Source organism: Simochromis diagramma, unplaced genomic scaffold (genome assembly GCF_900408965.1).
Source record: "Simochromis diagramma unplaced genomic scaffold, fSimDia1.1 OVJJ01000676.1, whole genome shotgun sequence".
Taxonomy (NCBI): domain Eukaryota; kingdom Metazoa; phylum Chordata; class Actinopteri; order Cichliformes; family Cichlidae; genus Simochromis; species Simochromis diagramma.
In genome coordinates this window covers 2,240,920-2,260,667 of record NW_024387466.1, presented here as the reverse complement: position 1 = coordinate 2,260,667, position 19,748 = coordinate 2,240,920, and the positions used below count along the sequence as shown (strand labels likewise).

Sequence of the window (19,748 nt, the reverse complement as noted above, 5' to 3'; positions counted from 1 at the left end):
AGATGTCATCATCTGATGTCCAAAAAATGCACAAAAAGTCTAAATTCAATTCAATTCCATTTTATTTATATAGCACCAGACCACAACAAAAGTCACCTCAAGGTGATTCACATTGAAAGGTAAATACCCTACAACAATAAAAAGACACCCCAACAATCAAACGATCCCCTTTGAACGAGTACTTGGCAACAGTGGGAAGGAAAAACTCCCTTTTAACAGGAAGAAACCTCTATCAGAAATAGGCTCAGGCAGGGGCAGCTATCTTCTGCAACCAGTTGGGGATGAGGGGAGGAATACAAGGCAAACGACATACTGTGGAAGAGAGCCAGAGATGAATAATTACTAATGATTAAATGTAAAGTCATCAGTGAGTGAAAAAGGTAGAAATACTTAAAGCATTATGGGAAGCCCCCAGTTCCAAGCTTGTTGCAACATAACTAAGGGAGGATTCAGGATCACCTGATCCAACCCTAACTATAAGCTTTAGCAAAAAGGAAAGTATTATGCCCAGCCTTAGAAGTACAGAGGGGGTCTGTCTCTCAAATCTACTCTGGAAGCTGGTTCCACATAATGGGAAAGTGTGTGAATTAATTTAGTTAATATTTTACTAAATACGTAAAAGCTTTTAGATGCTGGTGACATAAAAGCCAGGGTATTGGTTCTTTTTTTTTTTATTTAAGATTCAGATTATGTATTTTGTATTGTTCTATCACAGACTAAGGAATGGTGTAAAACATACAGTCCAAAAACCATCAGTCTGACATAAGTAAACTCAAGTAAAATTAATGACAAAGATATTCAAACTGCAAACTAAATTACCTTTTAAAAAAAAAGTTAAATGTGTTTTTTAATATTTAATATGCATTAAAAAAATTCTTGTGTTACATGTTTATGTATTCTATGTGTGGATACGTGTGGTAGTCTCCTTGTCAGTCAAATAGATTAGGCTCTTGGGGAAATGAAGGACATGTAATGTCTTGATTACTGTTAGTCATTTTCTTAAAGAGACATCACTTCTATTAAATAAAGCAAGCATTGCTTCTAAACTCTCAAGGTTATCTCTGGTGATTATAATTCACACTACAAATACCGCCTTAATGTGGTGTGATGTGGAGAGATCACAGGTTTCACACATCCCTATTCATTGTTTTTTTATTAATTTGACCTTACGCAATATTTAACATGATGGTGTAAAGTCATGAAAAAGAAAAGTCAGACTAAAGTGGGAATTGTCATGTTTGTTAAACAAGACTATCAAACAACATCACTTCATGTTCAAGACCATAAAATAAACCCCAGTCAATTGACTTGTCTCTTATGGAAATTTAACCATTACGCTCTCCTTTCTCTTCCATGTCATTTTTTCCATTTCTGCTCTGGGGAAAGCCGATATCTTCCATCTCTGCGGATTACTGCTCCTCTAAAACCCCTCTGGAGGACACTCGACCCTGAGAGGAGCAGTGAGCTTAAACCCCAATGTGCCCTTTTCTGCCCTATTCCACTCCTCATTGTCCCCAAGGAACACTGGCAGTGAGTCTCCACGTCAGAATGAGTCATTAGCTTACTCTGTGAATGAAACCGGCAGCAATGTTTCCATATATAGAGGAGAAACACAAGAGCCAGGGATATTTATCTTTGGTAAAACAGCAAATAGGCCACATTCTGATCAAACAATCTGATTTAAACAAATAAATAAGCAAATAAATGAAGACATATGAACTGAAATCAGCTTTACACTCTTATGGCTGATTGGAAACCTGGTGTAGTGATTTTTTTTTTTGCTACATTTTGCATATTGTCCACATTTTGCATGTTGTCCACATATAATGAGGTCAAACTTACATTTTCTGAATATAATTATATTACTGAACAACCCTAATGCTGTCTTAATGCATTTTAAGTGCATTAAGACGGCACTTAAAATTCAGCATGCAGTTTCTTGCGTACAGCCCTACTAATACAGATATTTACTAAATATTTACACTTAACACTTTCAAGTATAACAGCGAGGGCAGGAGTACCTCACTGTGTAAAACATCCTCATGATGACACTGTCAGAGTGAATATACAAAAAAGAAGAAGCTGACATTCTTTTTAACATTAATTGTCAGTAGAGATATAGAAAGAGATTGAAAACTATGGCTAAGATGACTCAAAGTCTTCAAATTTAGGCCAGCTCAGTTTGACTAGATTTTGGAAAATACATTCATTATAGCATCCTGCAGGTGTAGAAATCCACCGCTCACTGTGCTGGAAAGAAAAACAACAGGGCAATTTGCACAGAATTTCAGTCTAAAAAATATCTGTCAGGGCACAGCAGCCTGCCCTGGGAGAAAAGCACTGCAGTGGAAATGATTGTCCTCTCTGAAACTGTCTCTCTTGGGACAGAATCCCCGCCTCCTAAAAAAACAAAACACAACATGTTAAAACACAAAATATTAAAATCTTCACTTTTATTTCAAAAATTGCATGAATGGTAACTTTTTTTCTTATGTTCCTAAATTTCCTAAAAAGAAGGACCCTGCCTTCAAGCTATTTAGGAAAATAGCTTCATCTGTTACTCATGCTAATGTGTGCAAGTACTGTTTGTGCAGTAGTGTGCTCTTAAAAAATTAGCATATGTTATACTGGATTAAAAGCATTCATGAATCATTGGTGTCACATAACACTCACAGCGCTGTAAAAATACAAGAAAATGTAAATCAGCACCAGCTTACTTCGGTGTGCTTATTTGTGGTACGCTTGCTTCCACTCACAAGATCATACAGTGAATATTTTGGAGAAATCCATACAAATCGGGTGACAGATAAACATAGTCACAGATAAAGTCATAGTTTTGTCAAAGAGTAATAAAGAAAAACCATAGTATGGCTTATGAATGCCATACTAATATATATATATATATATATATATATATATATATATATATATATATATATATATATTGAGCCATAGGATTGTGCAAGCAGTATCCTGTTGAAAGTCATCGGAGTTAAATGATTCCGAGTTTCACTTTCTTTCTTGGAAGTGTGCTTTTATCACAAGATGTGTGTGTAGCACATATTAGCATGATAACTAAAGCCATGTTGTGTGTTTTGTGGATCTGACTGTCTAAAAATTAGCATATCAAGGCAAGTTGAGGCAAGTTACAAACAGAAAGGAAACAAACATTAAAAACTAAAATTACTCTGACACAGCATCCTACACATCACTATGTTAGCTTGGGAATATTACCACTTTGCATTAACATTTATCTCAAGGCACTGGGTATTGCAGTTGATATTTCATTATTTATTTATTATTATTTTTTAAATAAAATCATTGATTATGAGAAAACTGGGGCTAAAGAAGGAATATCAGCATTTTCTCTGAAATGGGGCAGCAAATTTTGGGGGGTGGCCACCCCCCACCCCCCCGTGGTGGCACCCCTGCTAACTAATCTGGCTTTCACTATGCCTCATAATCAATGAGTTTTTCATAATTAATGAGGCTGTCTGCCTTTTTTCCACACAAAAAGGCACCAAAACAGGTAGCTCCGTATGTTTGAGCTGCCAGATTTAACAAAAATATATATCTCAGAAATCCTTCATACAACACATGGATTTATAGGAAGAGATTTACTCCTCCTTGGGTCGAACCAGGAATCTTTTACCTTATACTTGATTGTGTAGACCATTAAGCAATGCATCTCATATAGTGATCATTGCCTGGGTACAGTGAAAATAATTAGTTTGGCCCCATTTGACACAAGGTGGAAACCTATATTGTTACCAGTTCCCTTTAATCCTATATTAACTTTTTGGACTACAGTATTATTCATCTACACAATCCAGTCCCTGTTCTTGTCATATAAGTATATTCTATTGCCATAGCTCTTGGGAGGGTAGAGCTTAATATATGATCAACATTATTTACCAGTTGTAAAATCACTTAATCTGCTGTTCAATGCACAGGTACAGTCTACAGTATTCAGTGTAACTTATCTGAGCCTGTGAGCTGGCTGCTACCCTTAGCTTTTTTTTTCTTTAATGCTAGGGCTGATGGAAGTCACTGGACCTAATCCAGATGGACCATTGAACCAAAATAATGAAGTGGCTGAGGGATGCATGGACCTGCAGACCAGCTGCAGTGTTGTAATACTTCACCTGGAAGGCAGTAATCTGATTTGGAGGTAATGTCATCTATTATATGATGCAGACTGAAGGTGGCGGACTTCTTTTTAGTATTGTAGCAACTATAAAAGGTCAATTAGCACTTTATATGTAAACCCGGTTTCTATTATTTGATTATGTGCAGCAAAATGATTTTTATATGCATATGTATACATATGCATGTATACATATACAAAAAATATGTATACATATGCATATACTGCAACGAATGTAAGCTGTGTGTTATTATCTATTTCTGTGGTTTACAAGCTACGTTTTGTAGCTCTCACTATCCTCTTACAAACGTGGGAATATTGTTGAAAATCAGCGTATCAAGGCGAGTTACAAAAAAATCCACCAAAAACATCTATTAAAATTCAAAAGAAGGAAGCATATATTAAAAACTGAAATGACGCTGACAAAGTATAATATGATTGGGGAATCTGGTGAAAATGGCTCACAGAAATGTTTGGAAACTAAACTCCTGACTGTGGGAAAGCAAATGAAGATAAATGCTGTTTTAAATGCATAAAAGCACGGGGGTTTAGATAAACAATCTCCACTTAAATAGAAAATGGCTTCTTAAAGAATTACTTAAAGACTTTATTTGTGCAGTTCCTCAGATATGTATGCTTTAAGTACAGCAGACATTTTAGCATTGATGATTTTTTTTTCCAAATATCTGCCTCCAGCTCTACCCAATTACCTCACTTTAAAAGAAGCAACAGTCATATTTTTTGCAGTGATTGTCTATGAGACACGTTAAATTGTTTTTCTTTGCCTCTTTGTGAGTTACACTAGTTGATTTACAAGCACAGTAAAGGTTGGAAATGACACTGTAGAACTACTTGTCGAACCGCTTTAAAATGTAGCACTTGAATTTGCACATAGATGACACTGGTTTAATTCACAGTGAAAGATAATCTCTGATGTGGATATCAATAAAAAATGTAATATGTGGTCTGCCCTGTTTAAATTTATTTTATGGACCCATTCCTCTTGTCTTCTAGGGCGTGGACTTGCTGTGGCTGCAATATTATTCAGCAGTACCACTTTTCAAAATTAGCAGGCCCCAGATAAGTACACAAACTCAGCAGAATGCTCCTGCACAATTTCTATTAGCCAAAGTTTATAAAGTTATTTTGTGTATAGTAAATTTAAGTGCAAATCTCTCTTTGAAATGAATCAAATCACGTATTACATTTGACTTAAGTTTAACTTAATTTTGCTGAACTGCCTCATGCAGAAATACAAACATTCAGAAATACAAACTCTCCAAAGTGTCTCATTACATTAAAGCACTGACATAGTACAGACTCACACAGGAGCTTTCTTCATAACTGACATGAATTCTGAAAAGTTCTCCTCCTGCACAGCTTGTACCTACAATCCAACCTGACAGTCAGCAGCTATGTGAGAATTTCAGCATATTACGCTATCAACATGCAGGGGGGAAAAAGGCTAAAGAAAAGGCTACAAAAAAATCAGTTCAGTCACTTACCGACCACGTTCTCATACCAGATGACAATGTAATCAAGATGTTTAGAGGGAAAGTGCATTTTTAGGAAAGCCTACCACTAGCTCCAATAATGTTAGCTTATAACCAGCCGTTGTTGTTGTTTAGCTGGCTTATTGTCAGATGTCCCGAGATGAGAGAGGGCCACATGTCTAATTGCTGTGTTAAAGCCCTGAAGATGAAACTTGAGCTGAGGAGGTAGAACTGAGGGAAGCAAGACAGCAGTGGTGGAGGAGCCAGACATAATGAGAAATAAATGATGAAGGATACATGCGCAAATATATAGTTTGAAAGAGCTATTTGTAAAAGTAACTTCTTAGACTGGTCTCTGGCCACATAAAATGTGATTACATGGAACAGTGATCTTGACCAGTGTATGTATATATTATTCATATAGCATCAAATCACAACAACAGTTGCCTCAGGGTGTTTTGGACAATCATACAGTATATTTTATTTATATATTTAGTATTTTATACCTTTATGCATTTTTAAGTCTGCACCTAAAAGTCAATGCAGAATGTTTGGGACTTTAAGTGAAAATTGCACCTTTGCATGTCGCATTACTTACATTTAAATGTACTGAACAGGGCTACTCGTACGAGGCTTCAAGGCTTTCAGAGGTGCTTTGAGCCCTCATTCCTTGTAACAGTGTTACACGACTTTCATTTTCAGTGTGCTTTATTTCTTCTTAGAGGGGTTTTTAATTAAATCCCGAGTATCGCCTGCTAAGAAGGTAATATCACAATCTTTGTTTGACATACTGCTCAAATAAAAGTTGCACGCACTCTTATTCACAAGCTTTCATCCAAAATTCCCCTCACACTTTATGAACAGTTCTATGAAACTACAAGGGTCTGTTTCACGTTGCTAGTTTGCTTTTTATGTCCATAAGTGTGTGTCCATGAGTGTGCTCATGGGTGTGTGCATGCTTCATTGCAGCCTTTCGTCATTTCATTGTTTTACTCAGAGACCTTTTATGAAGTTCAGATTGTTCGGGGATTTGGAGACCATCAGCACAATTGGCAAAGGCATAATGAATGCTTCTGTATTTTGTGCACCCTTGTGGCCAGTTTGCAGTTGTGAAAAGGTTTAGATGCATTGAACGTACATGTCCTAAGTGGAAAAAAAATCTTTATTTCATTCATAAATGACCAAAAACAGTTTAGCAATTAGAATGAATCAAATAAACTAATTTATAGACAAATAAACAGAGGTTATATCAAACTACTTAACGGTAATTAAAAGGTAAAGCGACATTTAAAACAGGGAATATAGAATCAAATGCTTTAATTATAACAGTGCAAACAGAACAGAATCTCATGTACAAAATTAGATATAGAAATCTACATTTTAATGCAAGCATATTGACAAGAAAACATATTTAACTTGAGAAAAAGTGAAAATACATTTCTTATGGATGGTACTAGTTGAAGGTCACAAAGATCAGGTTCAAATTTGAGAAAATCCTTCATATAGGCTTTGACAGTGTGCAGAAGAGTGGAACTTTACTTGGGAAGAACATAATTCAAAGCAATCTCATTCTACGGGCAGAAAGGGAATAGTAAGAGTTCTCTGCAAAAGGCTTCTGCTGGTCACTTGTAACACAGGATAATGGGTATTAAACTGCACACAGGTACTGAAAAGAGTTCTAGACTTTGTGAGTTTTTCTTGGAAGCCATTTGAACAGAGTCTTGCACAGCTTTTTGCTTTTCAGCTTTGTCTTTGTTAAGTTCTTAATGACGACATTTTGGAGCAGGCTGAAGGTTAAAGGCTGGGATAGGTGCGCAGTTGAACGATTCAGAACCTCCAAGAAGCGTCTTTCCTGCTGCCTGAAGTCATACTCTACACTGGAGAGACACACACACAGCCCCAAATTAGTCATTCTCCCACCTGAAGAAAACACACATTACAAAAAACAAAAAGTGTGTCAAACCTGAAAGCTTTCTCCGAAGATGCAAATGAATGTTTTAGTGTGTCGTATCTGCATTTCCAGCTCATTTTTACATAATGCAAAAGCTTTTCATGCCTCAAAATCACTATAAACTGTGTTGCTACATTTCACTTTGCTTCGTGTGGTCTCCTCATGTGGGAAGCGCTGCACTTGTCAGGTTTCAAAGTGGCTGATTGGTTTGGGCAGGTAGACATTTCCCAGCAGGATATCCTCTTTTTTTGGAGGGTACACAAGTCTGGTTTAAATATTCTTATCTTCCCACTTGGCCTTTTAAGGACCAGATGCCCACACACACACTCCACACACACACTCCACACACACGCGCACACACACTAGTCAGCAAATCAACTTATGTAACACTCTTTTTGTCATACAAAAGGGGTTTTGGAAAATAAGGAGATCAACAGGAATGTTTTGAATATTTCACGATGAAGACAATTTAAGGTTTTGCTTTCTCGAGCTTGAGGCGTTTTTGTTTTCCGAAAAGATGATGAGAAGAATTTTAGATTTTCCTCGCCCCACTTAGTAATATTTTTTATTCTCCATTGCTTCCACCTGATGCAACATTTTAGTTATTAGGTGCAAACTATACCAGTGTTGGAATATGAGAACTAACCAATATTCCATGATAAGTCTTACAGGCAAGGGATGTGAAAGCTCTTCTCAGACAGCAGACAAACAATTTCTTACACTGCTTTCTTTAATAAAGGGGAATTAGGTTCAGTTTGCAAAGCACTGAAATGCAACCGCTACTGCTGAATTGCTGTCATGAAAACTAAGACAGTAATAGGTCAGTTAGCAATAACTACTTTTGATATATTCTCCTGCTTCCTACGAGTCATCGAATCTTCTAAAACATTTCATTTTAATACAGCATAACATCAATTAGTCTACAATCCAACTGACAATGCAGATTTTGACTTCGTAAATCAGTATAAATCAGTTTTGTAGGCTGCTTGGACCTGACTCAGTTCAGTCTGCCTGCTTACATTTCCAAATGGACTGTGCTACATAAAGCAAGTGCTTAAATTTGGCAGTTTTTCCATAAAATTTATCGTGTTCTCTGACAGGAAAATATAATCCTTCTGTTACTTCTGAGCAAGAAACTGCTTGCTAATGACAGTAGGTCATTAATTTTTAGAGAAATGAAGAGAACAGACTGGCCAAGAACTGGCAGCTGCAATGGCAAAGGTGCTGACCCATGAACTGAACTGTGTGCCTGAAACTGTAAATCTGTTGTCCGACTTTGTCCTTGAATAAACTGATACGTGTTCCTGTTACTGTGCATGCCATGCATGTTGATTTGGTTTAATTGGTTTCTTTATCTCTTTTATCGAATGAACACCAAAAGGGAAGCAAGTAGCAAAATTAAGGTGTATTAATTATACTGTAGCATTCTTATGGTACATTGCAGCAGATTTGATCAGTTATGTGTTCAGACTTTGCATGTAGGCACAACTGTCATCTCACCTGTATACAACACAAGCAGTTTTCTGACACGTTGAGCAGTCTTTGAAGTCCTGTCCTGTTTTGTGGGATCGCCGACTGGAATACAGATAAAGCACATTTTATATGACAAATATTGTGAATAACTGCTTAACTCTGTAACCCTTTAGTGCAAGAGAGTATGAGCTATTAAGAATTCTAACATAACTTGAATGGAAAAGGAAGGATGAATTAATGTATGACCCTATCAACTATCAGCAGCTTACATGAATCATTGTGTCTTATTGTTAATGAAAGAAAAATAAACGATGCAGCTGATGTAACAACTAAGGTATATGATGTCTTTTTAAGTCATGATGAACCATAAACCCGTACTTTGTGTTAACCAAATCATCCTTTTAGATTTACAGTGTAATCATCTTTCCTATCACTGTATCCATCTGAGACACTTTCAGTCTATATAACATAGCGTGTAAGACATCAGTAGGTTATTAGGAGTTGGTTTTTCTAAAACATGACCTCAGAGACAGTCACAGCTTATTAACACAGCACACTGAATGAGAATGATTGACAGAGACACGTTGCCAGAGGCCTGTTTTAATTCCTGTTATTTGTCCCAGAAGAATTGCGTGGCTATATAAATCTCTGCCCCCCTGAAATGCCCAAGTAGGTTTCTATCATACTCAGGAGCATAATCACGGACCTGTTTTTCAAACCTGCAACAATGTTGCAATGCCACATAACTACAATTCGAATCAGATTTTTTGCACGTTTGTGAAACAGACTTGATAACATGTTAGCAGTACTGCCTTCAAATTGATTTGTGCAACTTAAATCACAGTGTGCGAAATTATTTACACGACTGAAACTCGTTTGGTTCAAATGTCATTGAGGTCTTCCAGTGCGGATGCTGGAATATCTTTCTTCCTATTATTTACTTTAGTTATAGGACAGAATGTGGAAATATGTGAGAAATATGTGAGAAATATGTGAGAAACACGTGAAGCTCTGTGCTTTTGAATAAAAAAAACTGACCCTGTTTTGGTTACTGTACCCTTGCTTTTGTACAGTAATAGATAGAAACATCCTACATCCTGGTTTTCTGTATCATTTTTGTCCTTGGCAATACAGTAATTAGTAGCTAATTAACTGAACAGTGGGTGAGTAAAACATGTGTTTATAAATTTAACAAATGCACAACTGTTTTCAGTCTAAAAACAATGGTGTTTGCATTGATATTCAATGCTGCTGAGTGTTTCCAATCTAAATGATGACTCACTGTAAAGCCAGAGATCAGCAGAAGCAGGAATGCTTTTAAAATAATTCCTAGACAGGATTCTGGCAGCTGTACCTGTACTGGACTGAATATAAAGTATTACAGCAAAGTATTTACAACTCATCTCTAACAAAGCATGTTAAGTATATGCCATTCACAAATATGTAAAGCTCTATTGTACTAAATATTAAATATTCAAGTAAAAAACTGATGATCCTGAAGTGATAAAGAAAGCTCAACACATCCCTTATTACACTTCCACATACACTCAGAGACCAGACACACACGCACATTTACTTACCCACTGGTTGAAGCGTGGCATGTCTCTAGGTCATGGATAATGTTAAGCAGAGTAGTGATCCTGTCCTTGTTGGCTGCCAGGCTGGCCTCCACAGTCTCGAGTCTCTGCTGTAAGGCTGCTGATTTGCAGCACTGTGGGGAAGATGGCAGCAGCAGGGCTGCATCAGCTGGGTGGGAGTGAGCCAGGCTGGTGTCCTCTGGGCACGGCTGAGGAGGAGCGGGGTTGTCAATTGCCTCCACTTTCTTAGACTGGAGGCGGAGATAGGATGCCAAGGGCTTTGTTGATGATAGCAATATGGAATTGCAATCAAGGCCTGTGTGCATACGGGGTTCTCTCTCACTGCTGCATGGGGCTGGCGCAGTGAAAGAACGCTCGGGACGTGTGAGTGTTTGTGGCGGTAATAATGTGTCAGAGTTTTGCTGGACTGAGGATTTGATGATGGGTTTGACATTTCTAGTTGAGGTGATGGGTCCACAGTTTGTTTGCACTGTTATAGAGGGTGTTGAGTTGATGGGATGTGTCTCTTTAACTACGTCAGTTTTAAGCTTAACATTTGCATGACTGGCTGATACACCCAAGGCAAACCGTTCTGCATTTGAATTCTTTTGCTGGGCTGTTGTTACCGGTGGGCATGTTGCACAGTGTCCCTCATGTTCTGTTTCTGCACATCCTTGATTATGTGCAGGCTTTTGTTGTTCCGTTTTTATGAAACCCTGCAGACAAGAGCTGTTTGACTTAATTAGGGAAATGTAATTCTGGAGGTTTGCGACCTGCGATGGATTTGAATTTTCATGGTCTTTTGACTCATGCACAATTAATTCATTGGTTAGATTAGCACTGAAGTTACTTTTATCAGAATGCAACTCCTCGCTGGGTTTATTGGTTGATTTAGGGTTATTAGTGCTAGCATCACTGCCCCTGTTATGATCTTTTGGCACAATTTGAGGCTTAGATAATGCATGCGGAGGTGCTAAGTTGCTTTCCTGATGACAAACAACACCACATTTACCAGGTTTGTTACTGCTTTGAGTTCTGATGTCTGGTCCTAGTGTGCATTGAGGTTTGCTTTTGTCGGGGGCTTCATTACAGCTAACTACCTGTGCTGTGCCTATTGATTGAAGCAAATTTGCACTTGATACAGAGACATTATTTTGTTTCTCTGTCAAGGCAAACAAATGCGTGCCAGCTGGGGTTGCAGATTTTTTCGAATTGAATGCTGTGTTCCTGAGAGCTATATTTTTGTTCAGGGTGCTGTTAAATCCAAGTCTAGAGCTGGAAGTAGTACTCACAGGCACCTTAACTTCCGAGTCTAGGAGATTGGATGCACTAGATGTTGTGTCTAGGGAAGATGTACAAGCGTGAAGCAGAGGTTCAGAATTTGAAGAGTTAGGGTGAATTATTTGTGCAGGCACAGACTTATCATCACATGCAATTTGATCTGAATTAGTTTTATAATTTAAAATGCTCAAATATAGATGCGGTATAGCTGGATGCTGTGGATTAGCAAAAGCTTGAATTCCAGTTGAGCTTATTCCTCTGTCAGTAAAAGGTATTTTAGCTAAAGATGTGCTAGCAGCTACTGTGGATGCCTTTTCTTGTAGTTTATGATGTTCAAGCAGAGCATGCGGTGGACCTGAGGGTAAAACGTGTGCAGGTGACTTTGATTTATGCATTTGGTTGAATGCATTGCTGGCCAGTGATAATGTGGGGCATTTAGGGCTAATTTGTTGGTTACTAGTTGTATTTATTTGACCCGCATGCTTGGAGTGTAGAGGCTTGTGCTGAGTATTGACTTTAGCAGCTATGCTTTCAGTGGACGATGGTGCAGAATTAAAAACTGTGGTTGATATGAGTGTGTTGGTACTGGATGTATTTCCAGTCCCTGTGGCTACAGTATAGAAATGCGAAGGTGGTGACAGTGTAATCTCAGGTGCAGCATGTATAGACACACATACATTTTGAGATTCATTGTATTGTGTAGAAATGTGTTGTGTTGTCTTAAGGCGCTTGGGGTAAGTGTGCGAATGTGGGTTGTTGGCCTTGGTAGCTATGGCCAACTTGGGGGTCAAAGGGAGAGTTGTTGGACGAGAGAGCTTATGGTCCTGTGGAGGTTTGGCAGCACAGGAAACATCCTGTCTGGTTTCTATTGTTGCTTTTGTGATAGTGATGGTTTTAGCATGTAGGACGGTTGTAGGTTGGATTGATGTTTCACTTCTGGCAGGATTTATATTTGACAAAGTGACTTGATTGCCTATAGAGTGGACCGGGCATGCAGGGTGTGGTGTTTTTCGATACCTTAGTTCCTCATTAACGTATAATAATTGCGGATTGACTGTAATTTGGGTCCTGTTGTCAGTATTATTAATGCTGTCGGAGAGTTGTTGGTTTGCCGTAGGGTTTTTTTCAGTGTGGGATATTTGGAAAGGCGTAGAGTTTGAGAGTGAGGTGAAGGATGAGTTTAAAGAGTTCCCTCTAAGGAAAGCATTGGGAGTAGGAATTTTCTCCCCTATAGTAACAGCTCTGTTGGTTACAGACTGTCTCCCTCCACAGTGGTTGCATATTTTTTGAGGCATACCAAAAGGTCGGGCAGCAGATAATGGCAGCGTCTTCCTACACAAATCTGTATAATGACCTTGCAATCTGGTCCGGTCTCCTCCACGACAGGTTGCTCCCTTTACAGGCTCGGCCTCATCATTGTGTACGGTAATCCCACCGATTGCCTCTGAGTCAACCACACTGCCATTAGTGTAACGGTTACCAGATTTACAATTAGACCTGGCATTCCCTGCAATGTGTGGATTTGTCTTGATTGCCCTGGTATAGCAATAAGTCCCTCTACTGTTCCTCTGACAGCAGGCCACATCCTTTGAGGCCTCACCTCCAAGTGCTTTGAAAGTCACTTCCTTTTTGGTCTTGGATTCGCCACTTTTCTGTTTTAGAATAGCCTTTTTCTCCTTGTCACTCTTTGTTAGCAGTATCTCCTTGTCTTCCGTTTCCTTGGTAATATAGCTGTTGGATGTTTGACTAATGTTATCTGAGAGTGTATCAGTTAGCTGGGTAGGAGGTCTACTTATCGCAGGGGATGTCTGAACACCAACACTGCACTGAAGTCCCCACAGGGCTCCTCCGGATCTGTCTCCTCCTGTTGCCTTCCAACCACGCACGCCAACCAAGGCAGGGACTCCTAAAACCGGAACCGAAGTCGTCAGGTCAGCTGCTCGTCTCCCCATTCCTCGACTGGTCGACTCAAAAGTCTGATAATTCAAAAAGGGGGTCAGCGTTTCCACATCATTACATCCATCTAAAAGTAAAAGAGGAACATGTTTAAAGCGAGAGACATTTTAGATGGCACTGTGAAGGAAATCCATGAGTAAGCAGGAAACAATGCACAGAGCTTGGGCTGAGACAAGGAAGCGCTTTAATAGTGCAAAAAAAAGGAGGGTAACTAGAGTTGTCAAGAATTGTGAGGATTGTGCTCTTACTTTCTTGGAATAAGACTGGAAAAAGCAATGACAATGTGCAAATGCTGATAACAAGAGAAGTGTTGTATATTATATCAGCACTTTGAACATAATGCAAAGATCCCACCCACATTAATGTTTCAACATAGCGCCTGGAGTAAACTCTAATGTCTTCTTTCATTACAGTATTTGCCATAGAAGGCAGCTTTCACCCCATTACCCTTCACGTTCAGCTCACCTTGAAAAAGAGTACCATACACTAATGCTATAGCCTTAATTAAGGTCTGTGTGCATTTAACCGTAACACCATTTTACGAAGGGGACAGCCTGTGTAAGTGTGTGTGTGTGTGTGTGTCTATGCGTGCACACAAGTTTTCTCATGTGTAGAGGAGGTCATTTTAATGATTTATGCAACAACAGTTCAGTTGTCAACACCAGGGTGATCATGTGTGGATTTTTCAGCAATTCTTTATTATACAGTTAAACACAGAGTGTGTGTCTATGTTAGCGCTTGCATGTATTCATTCATGACAAAAAAAGAACATGTAAATACATTCTGGTAAGGCTTTCTTCACTTTCTCCTGGCCTTCATACCCCTCAAAGTCCTTTATCCAGATATGTCTAAATTGCTAGACGAACATTAGTCATCCACAGGGACTATTATTTTGGTTCTCGTGTCAACTGATGTTAGTTGAGCTAGGTCAAGTGACCCACGTCTGTAGTTGCTGTCTAATAATAAGTGACAACTGTCTTGCCCTGTTAATACACCATAAAAAAGCAAGCAGAGAAAAAACAAGCTATTGAAAAGCCGCAAAATGTTTACATGCCCTCAACTTAAGAATAAAAAACAGACATACCTCAGTCTTTGTATGATCCTGCTGCAAGTCTTGGCTCCAAATGAGTTAGTTTTACGCACTCTCTTTTATGTCCTCATGGATTCTCAAGGTTCTGAGTGACTTTGTTTTCATATGTTTTTATCCCTTGGCTGCACAATTCAAACTCAGTGCAGTCCACAAGCAGTCATCTCGGTAAAGCAATGCTGCTTAATGAGTCCTCTTCGTAACTGCTCAGATTCTGAACTAATCTACCTTTTATTGATCAGGCATAAAGCCAAGCTGTGTCCTCACTGCGCCCGCTTCTTGTTTTGGTCCTGCTGCTCCACACTGCTCCATAGTATGCCACAGTATGCTGTCCTCCAACACACTCTGCCCTACTATGCCTTATCTTTTTACCTCCTCTTCTCACTTACTCTTTCTGCGGTGCTCCCTCTCTGCTCTTTCTGCTACAGTCCTCCTTCCCAGCATTCATGTATCCTGGTCTATAGCTGGGTGGAGAAAGAGAGCAAGAGAGAGAAAGAGAGAGAAAGAGAGGGAGAGAGAGGAAGTGACTTGCATCAGTGGGGTAGGGACTGTGTGTAAATTACCATACAAGTTAAAAAACAGGAAATGTAAATGGCAGCAAATGTATGTAAACAAAGTTGTAGCAGTCTGAAGAGGCAGTAATTACAAATTAAGCCTCTTTAACACTATTACTAATTTGAGTCTCTAATTTCTTTAATGTATGTGGTTTCTTTTACAGAGAAGGCACTTTTATTCTAGATCGGGTTTAGTCCAAGTAGAAAATAAGCATTCATGTATAGCTAATGTTTGATTTTTCACATTTTGGGCACACATCCTTTTATTATCAGGATGTGTGGCCCCATGTCTTCAGTGCTCTGGGGGGTCTTCGGATGCCCTGGGTCTCCTGGGCTTTTCTCTGTCTGCATCTAGTTCCCAGAGGCCATTGTTTCAGCTTCTCACTGCTCATTATGTACATTTCATGACCAGTGTTGGGGTTGTTATGTACGTATTTCACATTACTTTTCTTAAAAGCAATCAAGTACTTTCTTAATTACTCACTGGAAAAAGCAATTCAATACACTAAACATTACTTTCACTTTATTCCAGTAAACAATATATACCTTAAGCTAATGTTCTACATACCAACACAAATCCATATTCTAATGAGGACACATCTTTGAGGATGAGGATCTCTCTTTTAGTGATTAGATATGAACACAAAATCGACAGCACAAAGCAAAGTTGAAAACCAACCCAAAGAGAATTCAAAATGATCGTCACAGTGATTCTACTTTAGCATGTAAAGACAGAAATGGAGGCAACAGTGTTTCAATCCTGACTCCTTATCACTTCCTCTGTTATGCCACTGCCTCTGTTGAAGTTCAGGGTCCAGTTGCGGGTCTGGGGCTTGGAATCACTCAGCTTCAACATCACTCTGGGTTGTTTGTTTTTTTTGCCAGCTTTGCATTAGCATGCTGTCTGTGCAAATGTTCGCAAAAAGGAGCCAAAGTTATGTTAGCAGAATAATACAGATGTTTCTGTCCTGTACACAGTTTGCATTTCACCATCACACCCAGGTCCTTTGGCACAACAGTGGATGTAGACCATAATTCTGCTTGGACAGGACACCCTTAAAAAGTACTTGTAATTAACATATAGTATTTCTATCGTACAGTGTACTTTTCTCCACATTGGCATTTAAAGCACTTCACCACATGTGTATTCTTACTTTTATGAATATTAATTACTTTTCAGATTCAGATTTTTTCTTGTTTTTGCAACTTTATTATGTTGTTGTGCAAAATTTTTGATGTCTTCACAAATAAATAAAAAAATAAATAAATAAATACATTAAAAAAAAAAGAGCTTTGAAGGTTTTTTCCTGCTGCTGACATTAAAGCATGGTTTCTACCTTTATCAAGTACTGCAGTTAAGCCCTGTGGAATTCTTTTCTTTTGGCAAATTTCTTTAATTATAACAACAATTTGAATATTGTCTTGGGATAATGGAAAAAAATATTATTTTCCATAGCAAACATGCAACATTCAAGTACATGTTTTAAGTGAATAAAAGTTTAATTTAATATCATTTAATGTGTATTTAGTGTGTATTTTAAAAACCATGTATTTTTACATCTGACAAATAATTGATAAAACATCGAAATGTTTCTCATTTATGGATTTTAATGTGTCGTATATAAGCCCTTTGATGTATGTCATTTAAGTTTATGGACACTAGAGCCCACAGCCTCTAACATGATTTATCACCATGCCTGCATCAACAGGATATTCATAGGATATATTGAAATTATGAATAATCAAGTATGGTAATGTTTATATTTGCTGTCAAATAAATCAGGTTATGCACTATTATGGACATCATAATATTGATTACAGTCAAGTGATCTTTGTACAATCTCTAAATAATATATTCCTAAAATAAAAAGATAAGAATGAGTTGTTTTATTACTGTATGTTTTGATGTTCACAATTCTTTTGCACCTGAAATGATTTTTTTGCATTGCATCATCTCCTACAATGTTATTACTTTCACAAGATTAAATCTTCAGCCAGCATTAGACAGCACTGCAAATTAAAGGAGAAAAGAAAGGATAAATTAGACAGGATGAAGAGGATTGTCATGGATGTTAAAACCTCCAAAAACTTTAAATACAAAAACAAATGCAATCAAACTAAGAATATTCTAATACTTTAATGTTTTATATTCATACACTAATCTATTAAAATAATGAAAGTCCTGCTGCGCAAGGAAAATGCATCCATTCTGTGACTCTATATAGGTAATATATAGCATAGACTGGCTGCTGACTAATAATTTGGTTGGTAGTCAGCTCCGTTTAGACTGGAAAGATGAGAAATATGATGTGTAATATAATTATTTTTCAGACTATTGTTATCATCAGATTGACTATGGAAACCAGGCTGTGTGTTGACTTCTGATTTCAAGAGATTGCACTCAAATTCCATCACTGCAGCTGTAGGGAACATGAGGCTGACTTTGTGAATAAAATATTATCTCATAGCCTCGGGGCAATTACACAGTATTGTATCAGGCAAAATGCCTACAGTGAAAACGGTTTAACTGTCACTGTAAGAGTTTTGTGTGGTTTGCATTTATTCATCATAACAGTTGGTTATGCTTTAGTGAAGACATTTGAAAAGGAAAATCGCTTTCCTTTAAAAAAAAAAAAAATCTTGCGAGGGTGTATTTTGCCTTGTTAGCGTGGTGACAATAGACTGATAATTTGACAAGTGGGCTTCGAATATTAGATGTGGGTCTAAGAGATGCACATACATTTACATTTTACTAAGGCTCTTTCTCTTTTTTTCAAACATGTTTCCTTTAGGCAAATATAATGACATATTAGAATAATTATAGCCCATCTTTTTAAACCATGAGAACTCCTGATAATAGTCTGTACACGTGAATCAGAGACAGCGACATTATTAATCCTTGGACTCTTGTTGTCATTTGTCACAATGCAATATGACTATCGAGAGTTTGGTTGTAGTTACCAATGAAGTTATACAAAGGTGATGAAGTGACATGGCTTGTGACTCTGTCTGGATCATATAAGTCTTTTGCAGACCCGTTAGGCTGTTTTTTGTAAGTCTAAAGTTGTTGCCCTTGCCATCAAACATTTGAGAATTTACTGAAAAGCTGTATGCAATTCAGCAGCTTCCAGAGTGCTATATTCTTGTTGATTCACAATGGTGAAAACATATTTTAGTGAGGTTCAATAGCGTGCCATACAGCTGTAATATGAAATCCAAACACTTAAAAGAGCAATTTTGTTTTTCATTTTAAAGCTGCATTTAAAAAACCTGCCACAAGAGGGCAGATAAACATTAATTATGCCCCTTCACTGTTTCTTCCTCTTCTATTTTTTACATCACTGACAATATGTCAGTATGACTGCTAATTATCATCAGTCTGTTGGAAAGGGACTGACATTTATGTAACATTTTTCCCATCATACTCAAAGCAATTCAGACATACCTAAATCACATTTAACCATAGATTTATGCACTACATTGTTCTATGCACTTTAACCACTTTATCTACCTCACACTAATGAGTTAAAATCCCCAGTTAGACTAACATACGTGCTTTTAGGCTGTGCCAGGAAGTACCCAGAAGAAAGCCAGCAGGCCTGGTTAGAATGCTAATACAGAAAAAGGTGACCATGAGGTTTGAAGCAGGGACTTTCTTGTTAACCACTGCCCCCCTGTGCTACCCAGGAATGGAGGAAAGTCACAATCCTATGTACCAGTGTCTTCAGAATGAATTGTGTTAGAATGAAGTCAACTTTAAAGTAGAATTTGATGTCTTTAGATATGAATTCCACAAAAAGAAAGCCTTTTTAGTTATTACATATGCTGGAAACAAGATGCTTATTAAATATGAACAGTATGGGTCGGCTGCAGCAAGAAAGCGGAGGAAGGGTGGTGTGCATTAATTACTTCTCCAGACAGATGGAGCCAGTGCAATGAATAGATAAAGGCTTTTCCTATTTTCCTAAAGAAAGACAAGTCTTTGTTCAAATAGAAGGGATGTTAAAGTCCCACGTTAATCATCATCCAGTCCCTTTTTCATGGCTTTGCCAACTTTAAAATGTTGAGATCTTGTTGACCTCGGATACTAATGCTGTATTTCCTGATTTCCTGCATTCCCACATTTCAAAATTCCACTGTTGCGAAAGTGGAGAGGAAAAAAAGGGCGTCACAGTCTACTGAAGGAGAAAATAAGCTGTTAGTTCAACTGAATTCAAAACACTGTTGGA

At 38.0% G+C, this 19,748-nt stretch overlaps 1 protein-coding gene across 2 annotated transcripts; it reads right to left on the bottom strand.

Moving 5' to 3' along the window:
- Positions 1–6,151: 6,151 nt before the first annotated feature.
- LOC120723323 (mucin-6) lies at positions 6,152–15,963 on the bottom strand. 2 transcript variants are annotated; one of them, XM_040014712.1, is made up of 4 exons: positions 14,963–15,963; positions 10,645–13,945; positions 9,092–9,166; positions 6,152–7,517 (listed from the first exon to the last, which is right to left on the bottom strand). In XM_040014712.1, the coding sequence occupies exons 2-4, from the start codon at positions 13,872–13,874 to the stop codon at positions 7,319–7,321; spliced, it is 3,504 nt and encodes a 1,167-aa protein (XP_039870646.1). In that variant the 5' UTR covers positions 13,875–13,945; positions 14,963–15,963; the 3' UTR covers positions 6,152–7,318. The 2 variants fall into 2 exon arrangements, with proteins under 2 accessions (XP_039870646.1, XP_039870647.1); XM_040014713.1 differs by having other exon boundaries at positions 10,645–13,898.
- Between the last annotated feature and the right edge of the window lie 3,785 nt (positions 15,964–19,748).